Source organism: Scyliorhinus canicula, chromosome 13, assembly GCF_902713615.1.
Source record: "Scyliorhinus canicula chromosome 13, sScyCan1.1, whole genome shotgun sequence".
In the NCBI taxonomy this organism is placed as follows: Eukaryota; Metazoa; Chordata; class Chondrichthyes; order Carcharhiniformes; family Scyliorhinidae; genus Scyliorhinus; species Scyliorhinus canicula.
In genome coordinates, this window is record NC_052158.1 from 130,725,951 (window position 1) to 130,746,541 (window position 20,591).

At 46.7% G+C, this 20,591-nt stretch overlaps 1 protein-coding gene across 1 annotated transcript; it reads right to left on the reverse strand.

Moving 5' to 3' along the window:
• Positions 1-3,780: 3,780 nt before the first annotated feature.
• LOC119976390 (alpha-2-HS-glycoprotein-like) lies at positions 3,781-20,588 on the reverse strand. Its single transcript, XM_038816902.1, has 7 exons — positions 20,230-20,588; positions 17,438-17,548; positions 15,609-15,696; positions 15,304-15,470; positions 8,320-8,430; positions 5,314-5,400; positions 3,781-4,435 (listed from the first exon to the last, which is right to left on the reverse strand). Exons 1-7 carry the CDS (start codon positions 20,425-20,427, stop codon positions 4,148-4,150), a joined length of 1,050 nt encoding a protein of 349 aa, XP_038672830.1. The 5' UTR covers positions 20,428-20,588; the 3' UTR covers positions 3,781-4,147.
• Positions 20,589-20,591: the final 3 nt, after the last annotated feature.

Below are 20,591 nucleotides of genomic sequence, written 5' to 3' on the forward strand. Positions count from 1 at the left end.
GGGCCGCCATCTTGGACGCCATCTTCCTCGCCGCCCGCCACGTGCGACTCATGGGGGCCGCCATCTTGGACGCCATCTTCCTCGCCGCCCGCCACGTGCGACTCATGGGGGCCGCCATCTTGGACGCCATCTTCCTCGCCGCCTGGCACGTGCGATCCACAGGCCCGATCGGCATCTCCGCGCTCGGACAACTCAGCGGAGGAATTCGAACAAGACTACGAACTCAGAGGGCAGTCATCACGGGGCCACTCCAGCACAGCTGATCGAGCCGCCGACTACCCACAACTCAGCGCATTCACCCTAGACCAATCCCGACCAAAGAATTTACGAAACTCGATGGCAGAGGTCCATATCAACGGGTACAAAACGCCATGCCTCTTCGACTCCGGGAGCACAGAGAGCTTCATACACCCAGACCTGGTAAAACGCTGTTCGCTCCCCGTTTTCCCCGCGCAGCAAACTATCGCGCTCGCTTCAGGCTCCCACTCGGTCAGATCCAGGGGCGCACCGCCGCGACACTCACAATCCGAGGCACTAGTTACTCGAAGTTTAAACTCTACATTTTGCCAGAACTCTGCGCGCCACTCTTATTAGGCCTCGACTTCCAGTGTAAACTCAAGAGCCTCACCCTCAGCTTCGGAGGGCCCCTGCCCCCACTCACGATCTGCAGCCTCGCTACGCTGCGAATCCCTCCCCCCTCTCTTTGCCAACCTCACTAAGGACTCTTCCATTTCCTCCGGGTCCCTTTCGGCGTCACTAATGGGGTCTCGGTGTTCCAACGAGCAATGGACCGAATGGTGGACCAGTACGGGCTGCGGGACACGTTTCCGCACTTGGACAATGTCACCATCTGCGGCTATGACCAGCAGGACCACGACGCCAACCTCCACCGTTTTCTCCAGACGGCACAGAAACTGAATCTCACGTACAACAAGGAGAAATGCGTTTTCCGCACATCCAGACTAGCCATCCTCGGCTATGTCGTGGAAAACGGAGTCCTGGGCCCCGACCCGGGCCGTATGCTTAGAACTCCCTCCCTCTCATTGTCCCAAGGCCCTCAAACGGTGCTTGGGATTTTTTTCTTACTATGCCCAGTGGGTCCCTCAATATGCGGACAAAGCCCGCCCACTCTTTAGGACCACACGATTTCCCCTGTCAGCCAAGGCACGCCAGGCCTTCGACGGCATCAAGGAGGACATCGCCAAAGCGGCCATGCGGGCGGTGGATGAATCCACCCCATTTCAGGTAGAGAGCGACGCCTCAGAGGTAGCTCTTGCAGCCACGTTAAATCAGGAGGGAGACCAGTTGCATTTTTCTCCCATACCCTCTCCGCTTCAGAACTCCGACACTCTTCAGTCGAGAAAGAAGCACAAGCCATTGTGGAGGCTATCCATCACTGGAGGCACTACCTCGCAGGTAGGAGGTTCACCCTCATCACCGACCAAAGATCGGTTGCCTTCATGTTCGACAACTCGCAAAGGGGCAAAATAAAAAACGATAAAATTCTGAGGTGGAGGATCGAATTCTCCACCTACAATTCCGATATCAAATATCGACCCGGGAAGCTCAACGAGCCTCCGGATGACCTATCCCGTGGGACATGCGCCAGCGCGCAGGTCGAGCGATTAAAAAGTATCCACAATGACCTCTGCCACCCGGGGGTCACCCGGCTCGCCCACTACATCAGGGCCCGAAACCTGCCTTTCTCCAACGAGGAGGTAAAAGCGGTCACCAGGGACTGCCTGATCTGTGCGGAGTGCAAACCGCACTTCTATAGACCAGACAGGGCCCACCTGGTCAAGGCTTCTAGGCCCTTTGAACGCCTCGCGATTGATTTCAAAGGGCCACTCCCCTCAACTAACAAGAACATTTACTTCTTAAACGTCGTAGATGAGTTCTCCCGCTTTCCATTCGCTATCCCGTGCCCCGACATGACCTCCCACACAGTCATTAAGGCCCTGCATAGCATCTTCACCCTGTTTGGTTTCCCCAGCTACGTACACAGCCTCCGGAGTTCGTCCTTCATGAGCGATGAGCTGCGTCAGTACCTGCTCGAAAAGGGCATTGCCTCGAGCAGGACTACCAGCTACAACCCCAGGGGGAACGGCCAGGTGGAAATGGAGAACGCGATGGTCTGGAAGACCGTCCTACTGACCCTCCGGTCTAGAAAGCTCCAAGTCTCCCAGTGGCAGGAAGTCCTTCCAGACGCGTTCCACGCTATTAGGTCCCTCTTGTGTACGGCGACCAACCAGACCCCTCACGAGAGGCTCTTCATTTTTTCCAGGGGCACTACCACGGGGGTCTCACTTCCGGCATGGCTGAGGACGCCGGGCCCCGGACTCCTGAGGAAACACGTCAGGGGCACAAAACCGACCCCCTTGTTGAGAAGGTGCGCCTGCTCCACTGCAACCCCCAGTACGCATTCGTCGAGTTCCCTGACGGCCGTCAGGACACTGTATCCCTCCGGGATCTGGCACCCGCCGGATCCAGCACCCCCTCTGCCTCCACAGAAGGATTTCTCACCCTACACCCCATGCTGCCATCCCCTTGCGCTCCTGGGCCCACGAGCTCGCTCCACCAGTCCCGCGCACCCACGCCAGCCAGCCCCCAGAGCCCCCAGTCCCTGGTCGAACCAGGAGAGTATGAAACTTGGATACAACCCTCCCTGGAGTCCACCATCGTACCCCAACACACTACACCCGTCCAGCCACGCAAAAGGCTGCAACCCCGGTGCTCTGCAGGTCTCAGCGGACAATCCGACCACTGGACAGACTGACGTTATAGACTAGACCACCACCCCCGCCGGACTTGATTTTTTTGCAGGGGTTGAATGTGGTGAATGTAATATATGACTATATACTAATTCACACTGTTATTGTAAGCGCAGTAGCGCCATCCTACCACTAGGGGGAGTAGCGCTGGGTGCACTTAGGAACTTGTACTGGACTCCACCCTTGGTTCCACCCACGACTCCTCCCCCTAGTGCAGCTGTATAAGTATCCGTGTCCAGAGTCAGCCTGGGTCACTACGAGCTCATCGACAGGTAACAGGCTGGCTCTGAAGTAAGTCGATTAAAGCCTAGATTCACATCGTAAACACCTGTCTGGTGAATTGATGGTTCCATCAGGAACAAAACAAACGCACTAATGTTAAAGCTGTATTACAGAATTACAGAATTGTCACAGTGCAGGAGGAGGCCATTCAGCCCATCATGTCTGCACCTGGCCTCCAAACGACCATCATAATTTAGTACCATTTCCCTTCCTTTTCCCCATACCCCTGCACATTGTTTCTATTCAAATCACATCCAATTCCCTCTTGAATGCCTTGATTGAACCTGCCTCCACTCCTGACCCGAACGACTAGTTCTGTGAGAAACGTTTTTTCTCACGTCACATTTGCTTCTTTTGCAAATCACTTTAAACCTGTGTCCTCTCGTTTTTGATCCTGTTCCGAGCGGGAACAATTTCTCCCCATCTACGCTGTCCAGTCCCCTCATGATTTTGAACATCTCTATCAAATCACCTCTTAGCCTTCTCTCCAAGATGGAGTCTCAACCTCTCCAATCTATCCTCATAACTGAAGTTTTTCATCCCTGGCTCCATTCTTGTGAACTTTTTCTGCCCTCTCTCCAATGCATTCACATCTTTTATGGCGTTCTGATGTGATAACATCTTTTGGCAACAAAAAAATAGCTGAAATGCACAATTATACGATGCAGTTGTAATCTAAAAGCTAAGGAATTTTCATTTTACACTGAATGGAATGTAAGACAGAAAGTGCAGGAACAATCAGATAGTCTTTTAATACAACGGTATTGCAGACAGCCTGAGAATGACTGGCTGAATGGCCACAAAGAATCTATCTGACAGGGTGATAACAAGAGGGCATATATTGTATAACATCAAGACTGAATCTGAGAATGAAGTGAATTTGAAATTATGGAAGCATACAATTTGTTGCAGACTTGTCATTTTGACCTGAACTCACATCATTTCTGGTCTTTTCTTTGGGATGTGCTTCAGGGGTGATTTTCACTTTCGCGTCTGTGCCCTTTATTGTCAATTGAACTTACTGACTAATTTTCAAAAAAGGATGGATATTCTGTCTGCTGCGAAGCTCTTGCTGGATTGATTTCAGAGACAGTTCAGATTCGACGGACAGTTCCTCCGAAATGCCTGGCCCTCCCTGGACACGTATTGCGAGGCACTGGAAGCACAGGAAAGTTAGTTCCACCGACTGTGCCGATAACAAAACCCAGTGCCCCCTGCACTTCCTCCGAGGATTCAATTCTCTTTGGGGTTCCACTTTGCGGATTTAGTTGTTTGATGCGACGTTCAGGTCTGGATTGTCTCTTATTTCGCTGTCCTTTTCTTTTACCATGTCTTTGCTTGATAGCACCTGCACCCACAATTTTAGCTGAACTGGCCACCACCTTTAGTAATACAAAGACATGTCAGCCACATCGCAGAGTTCCTACAAGTCCAACTGCACAACGTAAAGATTCATGGTAAATAGAGAACATTGACATTTTTAATCTAATTAACAATGTATCAGTTCAGAGGGTGGCACGGTGGCGCGGCGTTTAGCAATGCCGCCTCATGGCGCCGAGGACTCGGGTTCGATTCCAGTCCCGGATCACTGCCTATGTGGAGTTTGCGCATTCTCCCCATGTCTGCGTGGGCCTCACCCCCACAACCCAAAGATGTGCAGGGAAGGTGGATTGGCCATACTAAATTGCCCCTTAATTGGAAAAAAAAATGTGACAGATCGATAGGAAATGAAAATCGCTTATTGTTACAAGTAGGCTTCAAATGAAGTTACTGTGAAAAGCCCCTAGTCGCCACATTCCGGCGCCTGTTACGAGAATCGAACCGTGCTGCTGGCCTGCCTTGAAAGCCAGCGATTTAGCCCTGTGCTAAACATCCCCTAACAAATAGTCTTTAGCTGAGATAGCTCATGTGGTGGGTTGAATTCACAGTCTTGGCAATGGGGCTCCCACCTACTGTTTGGAGAACAGATAGGAGTCCCACTTTCCCTCCCTCTACTAGAGAAGGCCTAATAGAGCTAAGTGCCTGTCAGGGAAGGCACTACACTGACCAGTTAAGTACACAGGGAGAGGCTTAGGGAATCGTCGAGTGACACATGCCTCAAGTGAGTGAGGACAGGTTGGGATCTTGTGGAGGGATTCACTGCCCGGACAGGTGGGATGTTTACTATGGGATCCATGGGAATGCAATACAAAATCTTTGGCAACCGCTTTGAAATCCATGTTATGAATTTAATCAAATTCCTCAGTGATTGATTGATTACCTTTGGTCTGTAAAGTTCACAATTCACTGCAACTTCCTCTTTCCCAGAAATGGGTTTGTAGACAGACGCGGTGCAGAAGCCCTTTCTCTACAAAGGAAGGAAAGACAACAGGAAATACTTAGCAAACAAAAAAACCCAACAAAGGACCATTTAAAGAGATTATCTATGCAACAAGACCTGGGCAATATCCAGGCTTGGGCTAACAAGTGACAATTAACATTTGCACCACACAAGTACCAGGCAATGACCATCTCCTACAAGAGAGGATCTAGCCATCGCCCCATGTCATTCAATGTCTTTACCATCACTGAATCCCCCACTATCAACATCCTGGAGGTTACCATTGACTAGAAACTGAACTGGACCAGCCATATAAATACTTCCTTTGTGCCAGGGACAACTCCAACCAGCAGAGGGTTTTCCCCTGGTTCCCTTGGCTCCAATTCTGCTGGGGCTCCTTGATGCCATACTCAGTCAAATGCTGCCTTGATGTCAAGGGGCTAGACAGCTGATTTGTAATGCAGAACAATTCCCATACCAGCTTACCCAAACAGGCACCGGAATGTGGCAACTAGGGGCTTTTCACAGTAACTTCATACTTGTGACAGCAAAAGACTATTATTATTATTAAGGGCAGTCAGTCTCGTCTCATCTCTGGAGTTCAGCTCCACGTTTGAACCAAAACTGTAATGCGGTCAGGTGCTGAATGACCTTGGCAGAACTCAAAGTGAACATCACAAGCAGATTGTTGCTGAGTAAATGGAGCTTGATAGCACTGTTGATGATCCGTTCCATCATTTGACCAGAGATTGAGAGTAGACTGAATTTGTCTGGCTTTTTGTGTGCAGGACTTATCTGGGCAATTTTCCACATTACCAGGTAAACGGCAGTATTGCAGCTGTACTGGAATAGCTTGGCGAGGGGTGTGGCAAATTCTGGATCACAACTCTTCAGTACTACTGCCGGGATAATGTCAGGGCCCATAGCCTATGCTGCATCCAGTGCCTTCCAAAGGATGCCGAGATGGATCACCCACTTGGCATTTAGGCTGAAGCCTGTTGTCAGTGATAAAGTGCCTTATCATTGCACTGATTGTTCTGTGTTCCTCCATTGTTGAGGATGGGGATGTTTGTGAATCCTTATCCTCTAATGAGTTGTTTACTGGTCCACCACCATTCACGACTGGATGTGGTAGGACTACAGAGCTTAGTTGGTTTGGGAATTGCTTAGCCGTGTCTATCACTTGCTGCTTGACATGCAAGTAGTCCCTTGTTGTAGCTTCACCAAGTTGACACCTCATTTTTAGGTATGGCTGGTGTTGTTCCGGGCATGCCCTCCTGCACTTTTCATTAAAGTAAAGGTAAAGTTGCCATAGTCCCAGATGACCATAGGCTGCTTTCTCCTTTGAGAGGGGAGAGCTGACTGGTGGTGATTTAACCTGAGGGTCACCACACCTCAGGCGAGGGGGTGAGATCGGGAAGGCAGGGCCTTCATGAAAAGGCGCAGCCGGTACAGAAATTGAACCTGCAGCCGCGCTGTTGGCCTTCTGCTAAATCACAAACCAGCTGTCTAGCCAAGTGAGCTAAACTGGCCCCCATAAGAATTGATCCCCTGGCTTGGTAGTAGTAGTAGAGTGGGGGATATGCTGGGCCATGAGGTTATAGATTGTGTTTGAGTACAATTCTGCTGCTGATGGTGGCCCACAATGCCTCATGGATGCCCAGTCCTGAGTTGCTGATCTGTTTGAAGTCTATCCCATTTAGCACGGGTGGTAGTACCAACATGATGCAGGGTATCCTCAGTGTGAAGACAGCACTTTGTCTCCACAAGGACTGTGGGTGGTCACTTATACTGATACTATCATGGACAGAGGCAGGTTGGTAAGGATGAGGTCAAGTATGTTTTTCCCTCGTGTTGGTTTGCTCACCACCTTCCACAGACCTCGTATAGCAGTTGTGTCCTTTAGGACTCAGCCAGCTTGGTATGTGGTGGTGCTACTGAGCCACTCTTGTTGATGGACATTGATGCCCCCACTCAGAGTACATTCTGTGCCCTTACCTCAGTCCGTGTTTCCTCAAAGTGGTGTTCAACATGGAGGAATAGTAGATGGTAATCAGCAGGAGATTTCCTTGCCAATATTTGACTTGGTGCCATGAGTCAATGTTGGGGATTCGCTCCTGACTGTAAACCACCACATCTGTTGTGTCTGTCCTGCAGGTGGGAGAGGACATACCCAGGAATGGTGATGTCATGAGTATGATGATGTGAGGCAGTTCCCCAGATGTTAGTAAGTTTGGTTAGGACTTTGCAGAGTCGACAGGGTGTTGTTGTTTCTGGTGCCTAGTTCAATGCTGGGTGGTCCATCGGTTTCATTGCTTTTGTAACAGTTGGATACAAGTGAGTGACCACGTCAGAGGGCTTTTAAGAGTCATCATGTAGGCCAGACCAGGTAATGAAAATTAGTTTACATCAATGGTTTCATGGTTAACATTAGACGTTTAATTCCAGCTGCTTTATTGCATTGCAATTCCACAATCTGTCATGTTGGGATTTGAACCCAAGAGCATTAGCCTGGGCCTCTGGATTACTAGTCCAGCAACAATACTACTGCACCACCGGCTCCCCATAGCTCTGGTAGAACGTTCTATGATATAAGGGGCAGCACGGTAGCATTGTGGATAGCACAATCGCTTCACAGCTCCAGGGTCCCAAGTTCGATTCCGGCTTGGGTCACTGTCTGTGCGGAGTCTGCACGTCCTCCCCGTGTGTGCGTGGGTTTCCTCTGGGTACTCCGGTTTCCTCCTTAGTGTCCAAAATTGCCCTTAGTGTTGGGTGGGGTTACTGGGTTATGGGGATAGGGTTGAGGTGTTGACCTTGGGTAGGATGCTCTTTCCAAGAGCCAGTGCAGACTCGATGGGCCGAATGGCCTCCTTCTGCACTGTAAATTCTATGTCTATGTCTATAAGAATACATTGAGCCAGCAGACTCTTTTGCAACAATACTTACACCAGAAGCAAATTCACCTCTATCTCTTGGGCAATTTTGCAGGTTGGAAGCTTTTGTACATGCAGTTTCTCGGATTGAAAATTCAACAAATACTTTCTTCCCAGCCAAAACCTGAAAGAAAATCACATAAATACTTCCTTTAGCAACAAATAACCTACTGTACTAATTGCAGCACATCATTATCAACATTTTCAATTAAGACTTTTGTAATCGTAAATTAAATATATACGTTATAATCTCAGGGAAATGTTTAATTGTGAGTACCCATTTGTACTTCTCTATAAATTGTGTATTATAGCATTCATACCAACATGCAACCATCACCATAGAAAAGCGGTACATGCCCTGGTCTCTTGCAAGGTGATAATCTTCTTATCTTCGACGATCACTTGCTAACAAGTATGATTGTCCACTTAAAAAAATCCATGACACTGGTCATGGGTTTTATGGATCCTTGTGTGGCTGATGAGTCTGATCCGAGAGCAGCATCTACGACCGCACACTTCTCAGAGGGTTCCAGGAGATGGAATTGTCCTTGGACTAGAGATCACTGCTATTCCTTTCTTAGGCTTCTTTTGCAGATCTCCTCTTGCCATCAGGTGTTCTCGAAGAAATGTGGCCCTTCAGTCAGGAGGTTCCTCCAAGTGGGTCTCTTCTGAGCAAGGGTCTCCCAGGCACTGATGTCTATGTTGCACTTCTTGAGGTAAGCCTTCAGGGTGTCTTTGAAGCACTTCTTTTGACCTCCTATTGTTTAGGCAACTCCTTCAGCTGTGTTAGGATCCTGGACGAGATCCAGCAACTTGTAATTTGTGAAACTGTGAGGAAAGGATGCTTCACCACAGGAGTGATAACACTGACCATTAGGTACATTTAATGTTAAAATAAATTTTTACTTAAACACAGAATTAATCACATCAGCAACAAAGTAACAGTTTTACAGTTAACAGTTCAAACAGTTCTTAAATAAAATGGAAAAAGCTTTAATTTACTCCCCATACCTGTCACTATGTATTCCAATTAACCAATAGAGTTTCAAAGAGCACTTATAAATAAAATTAGCAATCAGGTTTACTTGCTTTCTCTTTGAAGAATCCTTTGAGAGAACCCTCCAGAGCCAGTGGAAGATCTGTCTTTTCAGACACTTCAGTTCAATTTAAAATCTTATGGCAAAGTACAAAACTACAGACAGACCTGGTTCCACCAATTAATTACATCATAAGGCATTCTTCGGTCTCCTCCCACTAGGATGGTCTTTTATCCAGGATTAAGCATCAATCCTCATAAATTATCAACACCCCAGAGATTTTCTAACATCAAAACAATGTTCCATTAGCTATCTATCTGTCAACAAGTAAATGGTTAAAATCAATGATTACCTCACCTACTGACTCTTTAATCATAGCATTAGCAGATATGCTGCCTGTATGGATTTGAACCCAGGGTTTTTAATAACATCACTATAACAAATATAACATATAACAATTTTCTACGTTCATCACAGCTGGGCAAAGAAGATTTGCCTTGGCAGTCGGGACGCTGGCATCCTATGCATGAGGCTGGCCCAGCGGAGTTGGTTTCAGGTGATTATGGCCTCAATGCTGGTGCAGCTCTTTCAAGCATGCTAATATTAGTGCGCCTGCCCTCCCATCTGATGCAGAAAACCTGCCTCAGGCAGCATTGAGGTGCGGCACGATGACACAGTCTTCTGGGTGTCACAGGTGGTGTGGTGCCACCCTGTTCTGCCCATTGCCCATCGGATGTGGCAGGGTCAGATGGGGTTTCAGGGATGCTGCAGTGTTCCGGTACAACTCCTGCGGAAGTCATCGGCACGGGCCCCATCACCTCCTCCTCACTGGGGCACAGAGGCCGCCCTGAGGAGGTTGTGCAGCATCTTCATGCACTACTGTCCGGTCCTGGTGGTGGGGCCCATGGCGCTCACGGCCTCTGCCACCTGCGCCCAGGCCCAGTTTACGTCTGAAGGTGGCAGCCACCCCACGGCATCCAACAATATCTCCAGCTCCCCATCTGTGAATCATGGGGCTGCTCTTCGGGGTGGCATCACCTTAGCTGGAGTGAATGTGTGTGTTGGGGGGGTGGCTTATATGCGTCTGCAGCCCATCAGGCTCTCCTGTGCCAATCCTGACCTCGGCGAATCAGACGGCGGCATTCGTTGTAATTGCACTAGTTCCACATGGCAGTGTGCTAGCCCATTAACATGTCCTGAATCGCTCCAGGTCCAGGACGCTTTTGTCAACTCTCGTGATTCAGTCCTGGCGTCAGCACTCAGTTTCTCAAATGGAGAATCCTGGCCACGGTACTTGACAGAGAGTAGATTAGAATTAGAACATTACAGCGCAGTACAGGCCCTTCGGCCCACGATGTTGCGCCGTCCTGTGAAACCCCTCTAAAGTCCCTCTACACTATTGCCTTATCGTCCATATGCCTATCCAATGACCATTTGAATGCGTTTAGTGTTGGCGAGTCCACTACTGTTGCAGGCAGGGCATTCCACGCCCTTACTACTCTCTGAGTAAAGAACCTACCTCTGACATCTGTCCTATATCTATCTCCCCTCAATTTAAAGCTATGTCCCCTCGTGCTGGACATCACCATCCGAGGAAAAAAGCTCTCACTGTCCACCCTATCTAATCCTCTGATCATCTTGTATGCCACAATTAAGTCACCTCTTAACCTTCTTCTCTCTAACAAAAACAGCCTCAAGTCCTTCAGCCTTTCCTCATAAGATCTTCCCTCCATACCAGGCAACATTCTTGTAAATCTCCTCTGTACCCTTTCCAATGCTTCCACATCCTTCCTATAATGTGGCGACCAGAACTGCACACAATACTCCAAATGCAGCCGCACCAGAGTTTTGTACAACTGCAACATGACCTCATGGCTCCGAAACTCAATTCCTCTACCAATAAAAGCTAACACACCGTACGCCTTCTTAACAACCCTCTCAACCTGGGTGGCAACTTTCAGGGATCTATGGACATGGACACCGAGATCTCTCTGCTCGTCCACACTACCAAGAATCTTACCATTAGCCCAGTACTCTGCCTTTCTGTTATTCCTTCCAAAATGAATCACCTCACACTTTTCTGCATTAAACTCCATTTGCCATCTGTCAGTCCAGCTCTGCAGCTTATCTATGTCCCTCTGTAACTTGTAATATCCTTCTGCACTGTCCACAACTCCACCGACTTTATTGTCATCTGCAAATTTACTCACCCATCCTTCTACGCCCTCCTCCAGGTCATTTATAAAAATGACAAACAGCAGCGGCCCCAAAACAGATCCTTGTGGTACACCACTAGTAACTGGACACCAGTCAGAGCATTCCCCATCAACCACCACTCTTTGTCTTCTATCAGCTAGCCAATGTCTGATCCAAACTGCTAAATCACCCTGAATCCCATGCCTCTGTATTTTCTGCAATAGCCTACAGTGGGGAACCTTATCAAAGGCTTTACTGAAATCCATATACACCACATCAACTGCTTTACCCTCATCCACCTGTTTGGTTACCTTCTCGAAGAACTCAATGAGGTTTGTGAGGCACGACCTACCCTTCACAAAACCATGTTGACTATCTCTAATCAAATTATTCCTTTCCAGATGATTATACATCCTATCTCTTATAAACCTTTCCAAGACTTTTCCCACAAGAGAAGTAAGGCTCACTGGCCTATAGTTACCGGGGTTATCTCTACTCCCCTTCCTGTACAAGGGGACAATGTTTGCTATCCTCCAGTCCTCTGGCACTATTCCTGTAGACAAAGATAACTTAAAGATCAAAGCCAAAGGCTCAGCAATCTCCTCCCTAGCTTCCCAGAGAATCCTAGGATAAATCCCATCCAGCCCAGAGGACTTATCTATTTTCACACTTTCCAGAATTGCTAACACCTCCTCCTTGTGAACCTCAAGCCCTTCTAGTCTAGTAGCCTGTATCTCAGTATTCTCCTCGACAACTTTGTCTTTTTCCTGTGTGAACACTGACGAAAAATACTCATTTAGCACCTCTCCTATCTCCTCGGACTCTACACACAACTTCCCACTACTGTCCTTGACTGGCCCTACTCTTACCTTAGTCATTCTTTTATTCCTGACATACCTATAGAAAGCTTTAGGGTTATCCTTGATCCTACCTGCCAAAGACTTCTCATGTCCTCACTTGGCTCTTCTTAGCTCTCTCTTTAGAGCCTTCCTAGCTAACTTGTAACTCTCAAGCGACCCAACTGAACCATCACGTCTCATCTTCACATAAGCCCCCTCCTTCCTCTTGACCACTTCCTCCCTGCCTAACAGGTACATACTTATCAAGGACACACAGTAGCTGTTCCTTGAGCATGCTCCACATTTCCATTGTGTCCATCCCCTGCAGTTTTCCTCTCCAGGCGATGCATCCTAAGTCTTGCCTCATCGCATCATAATTGCCTTTCCCCCAGCTATAACACTTGCCCTGCGGTTTATACCTATCCCTTTCCATCGCTAAAGTAAACGTAATCAAATTGTGGTCACTATCACCAAAATGCTCACCTACCTCCAAATCTAACACCTGTCCTGGTTCATTACCCAGTACCAAATCCAATATGGCCCCGCCTCTTGTTGGCCTATCTACATACTGCATCAGGAAACCCTAATGCACACATTGGACAAAAACGGATCCATCTAAAGTACTCGAACTATAGTGTTTCCAGTCAATATTTGGAAAGTTAAAATCCCCCATAACAACTACCCTGTTATTTTCGCTCCTATCTAGAATCATCTTTGCAATCCTTTCCTCTACATCTCTGGAACTTTTCGGAGGCCTATAGAAAAGCCCTAACAGGGTGACCTCTCCTTTCCTGTTTCTTAACTCAGCCTATACTACCTCAGCATTCGAGTCCTCATCAAATGTCCTCTCAGCCACCGTAATACTGTCCTTGACTAACAATGCCACCCCTCCCCCTCTCTTACCACCTTCCCTGAACTTACTGAAATATCTAAACCCCGGCACCTGCAACAACCACTCCTCGCCCTGCTCTATCCATGTCTCCGAAATGGCCACAACATCGAAGTCCCAGGTACTAACCCATGCCGCAAGCTCACCCACCTTATTCCGGATGCTCCTGGCATTAAAGTAGACGCACTTTAAACCACCTTCCTTCCTGCCGGTACACTCCTGCAACTCTGAAACCTTACTCATGACCTCACTACTCTCAGCTTCTTGTGTACTGGAGCTACAATTCAGGTTCCCAATCCCCTGCTGAACTAGTTTAAACCCTCCCAAGAGCATTAGCAAACCTCCCCCTGAGGATATTAGTACCCCTCTGGTCCAGGTGTAGACCATCCCGTTTGTAGAGGTCCCACCTACCCCAGAATGAGCCCCAATTGTCCAGGAATCTGAAACCCTCCCTCCTGCACCATCCCTGCAGCCACGTGTTCAACTGCTCTCTCTCCCTATTCCTCGACTCGCTAGCACGTGGCACAGGTAACAACCCAGAGATAATAACTCTGTTTGTTCTAGCTCTAAGTTTCCACCCTAGCTCCCTGAATTCCTGCCTTACATCCCTATCCCTTTTCCTACCTATGTCGTTGGTACCTATGTGGACCACGACTTGGGGCTGCTCCCCCTCCCCCTTAAGGATCCCAAAAACATGATCTGAGACATCGCGGACCCTGGCACCTGGGAGGCAACATACCAACCGCGAGTCTCTCTCGTTCCCACAGAATCTCCTATCTATCCTCCTAACTACGGAGTCTCCAATGACTAATGTTCTACTCCTTTCCCCCCTTCCCTTCTGGGCAACAGGGACAGAATCTGTGCCAGAGACCTGTACCCCATGGCTGACCCCTGGTAAGTCGTCCCCCCCAACAGTATCCAAAGCGGTATACCTGTTACTAAGGGGAACGACCACAGGGGATCCCTGTACTGACTGCTTACCCCCAGCCCCTCACACCGTCACCCATCTATCTTTATTCTTTGGCGTAACTACCTCCCTAAAGCTTATAAGAATAAGGGACAGTGACATGGCAAGATCTGCTTTAGTGGAGTTGGATCATCTCTGCCTCCCAAATGATCCGAAGTTCATCCAGCTCCAGCTCCAGTTCCCTAACACGGTTTTTGAGGAGCTGGAGTTGGGTGCACTTCCCACAGATGAAATCAGCAGGGTCACTGACGGCGTCGCTCACCTCAAACATTCTGCAGGAGGAGTAGGTTCAGCTCCAGTATCAAGGGAACCTTAACAACTGGGGATCTTCCTACTGCTGGAGCCTTCATCCACCATTGCAGCTGTTGAGTATCTTTCACCTAAACCGCCATTGAGGACTTGTTTTGGATTGCACTTTGTCTATTTGCTCCCCTCCGACCTTACCACCATGGACGATTCTGCCAGGAGTTAAAACCCCCTATGGCATTGCTCACAGGATCAAAGCAATGGTCAAGCCTCTCCACCATGGCAAGGTGACAATCCACAGAAAGGAAATAAGGTGACAATATAAGAATAAGGGACAGTGACACGGCAAGATCTGCTTTAGTGGAGTTGGATCATATCTCCAGCATGGTGAATCTTCTGTTGACTTTGGATGATTTAAGGTCACCAAAATATTCATGGTGGGCTACTGCTGAGTGTCTGGCTGGACTCAGGTAGAAGCAGAAACAGCAATTGACTAAACTAGAACTAATCAGTCTGCTGTACCAGAGCATTACTACTAACTAGTATGGCGTTAACAAGAAAAGATGTTTGATTTTTCTTTCAAGTTTGAAATTTTCACAGGCTTTGGGGATAACTTGGCAGACTATCTGTCTGCTCAGAATGTAACATTTTCACCGTCACTGGGATGTTCACTGCAAGATTGTCGGACCTGGGCGGCAAATCTCAAAATTTACAAAACTTCTCCAAGGATTTGATCTGATTGGATCAGTGGGACCAGCTTTAAAATAAAGGAGTTCTTTTTTTTTTGTTAAACTTTGAGAAATAAAGTGCCTCTCAACTTTACCTGTGAGGAAGCTCTTGTTATTTCCTGAAGAGCAAAATAATTTGCTCTGCTGCTGTTCCTGTTATATTTTTGGAGTGCCCTCATGACGGATTGATTGACGTCAGTGTGGTTTATTGGTATGCGATGGGGGCAGCTTGGGCATCTGCTCAAAACCATGTCGTCCGAATCTTCAAATAAGACAGGAAAAGTGAGTCAATTTATTTACGAGCCTGTCCAGGTTGGGCAGTAACTCCTCTGTTATTGAGTACAATTGCCAACTCTGTCCATCGCACAATGAATATCACATTCCCGGGAATCTGTCTTACCTGGCGATATTAAGCACCGGTATTTGCGGACCTGAACACGTCGGGTTGTTGGGTCAATTTGTAATTGGGCTTTGCAGTCGCCAGAAATCTGTTTGAATTAAAATAAATATCCATTGTTAGTTGTTTACATTTTAGTTGCCATCCCTATTACATATTTTCTCAACGCAGCAGAAGAATGAGGAGCCACCTGATATAAAGCTGCACTCATTATTTCCTCTCAGTACAGGAACAGGTTGTGATAAAAGATCTGCTTCTCCTTTATGTTCAGTAGACATGGCTGGCCCCCAACCAACATACAGATAACATTTGGTCATAACAGATGCCTCTTACTAATGTCAAATTTTCATCGTGCTTAATTCATGAAGAACTAAACCGTTTGCAGATGATTTTCCTGCCAGCCAGGACAGATAGTCAAATTGTGCAGTCCATGATCATGAAGAGGAAAATCAAGTGGGGTTCTAGCCCATGATCATTATTCGGTGTGCTGAACTCGGCGTCAGGTTAAAAAATGGATTAGAAAGAGGCGTGATGCCTCACAGTTGAACAGTTATTCAACATCCACTGTCACGATGCACATGTGCCTAATAAACATGAGCACAGTGCTGGAGGATGATCAATGTTAGTGAGACCCGTCCTGTAGTAAGGTATCAATTCCTAAAAGACAGGTCGGGGGGAGAAAATTGGTGAGAAAACCCTCCTATATTACCAGTTATTCACTGGTGTAAAGATTCAATAGGAACATCCAAGGCTACAAGAATTGACTTTTAATTGTTATTGACTTTAAATCTCTTTAATTATTCGAAAATATGCTGAACATCGTATTCAGTCAATGCTGTGGGGCATATGGCCCAAGTGGCTAGTTTGAAGAAGAGCAGGTGAGTAATCTCTGCTGACCAGGCCAATATTTGTCCCTCAATAAACATTTTTTTAAATCTGATTGCTGTTTGGGGAATTTACATTGTGTAAAATGGCTGATATGATTTATACATCATGGCAGTGACTACAATGCAAACGTATACTCTGCAAAGTGCTTTGGGATCTACTGTGGTCATAAAAGGTTCTGTACAACTGCAAGTCTATCTTTCATACCTCGTGATTAAATTATAGCAATGCAAAATGTACTTCACTGAGATTGAAGCCAGAATTCAGTTTGGATGGTGTTCACTATGTCGTAGTGCTAAATGAACCTACCCCTTGGGTTGGGAAATCAATGTTGCCTCAATCTTCCTCAGACACTTTAACAGTGAAAGCAATGAGTGAGCAACTGACAACATTGGAGTGGGTGTTGACCAAGTCCTTTTATAGGGATAGATACAGAGTGAGTGGATGGTGTCATAATATACATCTATGTATATAATGGAGTGCAGACAGGCAGTGATTGACACACAGGATAACCAGTAAGCACACAGAACACAGCAGCCAATCACCAGACAGGACACGACCACTATAAAGCCAGAGGGCTCCAGTTTTCCCGCTCTCTCGGGATCCAGCCTCTGAGACAGTCAGAGCTCGTGGGCATTAGCCAGTGCAAACACCATGTGGTAGTCAGTTAGTCTGGTCAGGCTAGCCTCAGGTCTCCAGTCAAGTCAGCATAATGTCAACCCAAAGTTAAACATGTAAAATAGTTAGATGTTAAATAAAATTGTGTTGCATCTCATCAAGTGTTGGAAGTCTGTCTCTCGCTACACTGCATCAAACGCAGTCCACATAGACCCAGCTTACCCAACACATTCAGACGGTTTTACCCCCAAATACATTACTAAGGATATTAAAGTGCCTTTAACTGTGAACCTTTCAGCCAATATAAAACATTCAAAAGGGAATCTTACAGCTTCAGGGCCCGACCGTATTTCACATTCCGCTGCAGGTTTTGGATTCAATGAGTGACATCTGGTCTCCAATACCTCAAATTCTAAATTAACAGAAGACACACCTTGTTTCTGAAAGAAAATAAGATTAACCATTGAACAAAAGCAATCTGGCGACAACTGAGGAGCCACTAATGCATATTCAATATCAAAAGCCCTTTAAAATTGGGTTAAAGCTCCTTAGAAATAGAAGTTAAGTGAGCAGACAAACATTGGACAGAGTATAATGTTGGAAAATGTGAGGGCTTTGGCAGGAAGAATAGAGAAGCAGGATATTCTTCAAATCGAGAGTGAGAATGCTGCAGTACAAAGGGATTTGGATTGTCTCATACATGAATCACTAAATGTGAACGTGCAGGTACAGCAAGTAATTAGGATGGCAAATGGAATGTTAGCCTTCATTGCAAGAGGGATGGAGTATAAAAGTAGGGAAGTCTTGTAACATCTGTAAGGGGCACTGGTAAGACCACATCTAGAGCATTGTGTACAGTTTTGGTTCTTAATTAAGGAGTTATAAACATACATTAGAAGCAGTTCAAGGAAGGTTCACTGCTAGTTTCGAGGATAAATGGGTCATCTTCTGAGGAAAGGTTGAGCAGGTTGGACTCATTGGAGTTTAGAAGGGCAAGTAGTCTTATTGAATTATAAAAGATTCTGAAGGAGCTTGACAGAGTAGATAATGAGAGGACATTCCACTCATGAGGGAATCCAGAATCAGGGAGCACAGTTCATAAAGAAGGAGTTCCCCATTTAAAATGGAGATTAGGCAACATGTATTTTCTCCGAGGTTGGTTAGTCTTTGGAATTCTCTTCCACAGATTTGGGTTATTGAATATATTCAAAGCTGAATTAGGCCAATTTTTGATCCAGAAGGGAGTCAATCACTATGGGAGACAGGCAGGAAGGTGGAGGTAAAGCCAATCTGCTATTGTATTGAATAGCAGAGAAGGCCTGATGGGCCGAATGGCCTCCACCGCTTCCTGCTTCTTATGATCTTAAGTGTAATGCTGCAGATGAATTGCTAATTGCATCTGTTCTATATGTAGAGCACATCTATATGAAAGTAGAATTGTAAGTCAAAACATGGCAGTCAATATGGCACCAACAACACCACAAATGCTGCCCAACAACAATGGATTAATGCCTTAATCAGACAGTGGGTGGGATATCTTTCTCTTCCCAAGGAAGGCGTGATTTGCAGTGGCGTGAACAGCCCGCCATTGGACGGCAGCGGGATCTTCCAGTCCCGTCGCTGTCAACGGGGCCTCCTGTTGTTCGCACCCTTCACCACCTTGGCAGGGGGTCACTGTTGGTCGGACTGGAAGATCCCACCAGGTAGGATCACAATGGTATATTACAGCTATTGTTTCACATAGGGAAAGCCAAGCATGAGAAAAATTGCCGCCATGAAGAAATTCCTGCTTTATACACACTTCCTCCTTCATAATTTAACCCGATAGCCATAATGTTAACTAATCTTGAACTCTGACTGCACAGAGGAGCATTTAACAGTAAACGTCTTGCAGAAATGAAAATGCTGGATGTACAGAATCAGAGTATTATTACAGTACAGAAGGAGACCATTCGGCCCATCATGTCTGCACAAGATCTCTAAATGAGCATCATGACTTAGTGCCATTCATCTCCCTTTTCCCCGTACTCCTGCATATTGTTTCTATTCAATCCAATGACCTCTTAAATGCCTTGATTGAACCTGCCTCCACCATACTTCCAGGCAGTGCGTTCCAGACCCGAACTGGTAGTTGTGTGAGAAATGTTTTTCGCATGTCAAATTTGCTTCTTTTGCAAATCACTTTAAATCTCTTGTTCTTGATCCTTTTATGAGTGGGAACAGTTTTTCCCTATTTACTCTGTCCAGCCCCCTCATGATTTTGAACATCTCTATCAAATCACCTCTTTGACTTCTTCTCACTAAGGAGAAGAGTCCCAACCTGTCCAATCTATGAAGTTCCTCATCCCGGGAATCATTTTTGTAACCTCTTTTTCACCCTCTCCATTGCGTTTGCATCCTTCCGATAGTGTGGTGTCCAGAACTGTACACAATACTCCAGCTGAGATCTAACTAGTGTTTTCTAAGTGTTTAGCAGAACCTCCTTGCTCTTGTACTCTATGCCCCAATTAATAAAGCCCAGGACACTATATGCTTTATTAACTGCTCTCTCCACCTGTCCTGCACCTTCAATGATCTATATACATATAGTCCAACAGGTTTGTTTCAAACACGAGCTTTCGGAGCGCAGCTCCTTCCTCAGGCGAATGGAGAGGAAGGAGCTGCGCTCTGAAAGCTCGTGTTTGAAACAAACCTGTTGGACTTTAACCTGGCGTTGTAAGACTTCTTACTGTGCTCACCCCAGTCCAACGCCGGCATCTCCACATCATATATACATATACACCCAGATACCTCTGCTTCTACACCCTCTTAGCAATTGTACCCCTTATTTTGTATTGTCTCTCCATATTCTTCCTACCAAATGCTCACACTTCACTTCACGGCAGGTCTGTCAGTATTTGTAAAGTGAAAGGGCAGATTTAGAATGGATCCTTTGTCAGAACTGGTAAAAAGTAATTCTCTGGGGCTGTCTGAGTGTCACAATGCTGTAAGTAGCCAATCACAGGATCATTTAAATCCTGTTGTAAGATAATGCTAGCTTTCAAAGTTCATTGTTTCACCACCTAACTCTGGTCCCATAGCAAGTTAAATAATTTCCGTTTTATATCCTCTTTGTACTCACCCCTCTGTCTTCCTGAGCATTTTCAATTTTGTTCAGCACGTACTTGTAGCCTCCTGGCTGGTTGGCATTGATGTGTTCCACAGCCTGTTCTGCAGCATTTACTACTCGCGGCTCACTGCAGGAAAGGGCTTTGGAAGGGGCTGCATGTGAGGGCTGCAGGAGCTGAGTGCTGACGACCAGAACAATCAACAGCTTCATGCTGAATGAGAACTGCAATAATGGAATTGTACTGTGTTAGAGTGCCAACACAAATGGTATCTTGAACATTAGGAATCTCACACCAGCAGCTAGAAAAAGGTTTTCACCGCAGCTGGGGAGATGTTCAGCTTCTTGTCTAAATGCCTGTCTGATTTCAGACCATG

Coding starts and splice junctions, on each gene's coding strand:
- LOC119976390 (XM_038816902.1), bottom strand. CDS start 20,427: ATGAAGCTGTTGATTGTTCTGGTCGTCAGCACTCAGCTCCTGCAGCCC. Junction 15,697..17,437: donor TACGGTCGGGCCCTGAAGCT/GTAAGATTCCCT, acceptor TAATTCAAACAG/ATTTCTGGCGACTGCAAAGC. Junction 4,436..5,313: donor GTGAACTTTACAGACCAAAG/GTAATCAATCAA, acceptor GTATTACTAAAG/GTGGTGGCCAGTTCAGCTAA.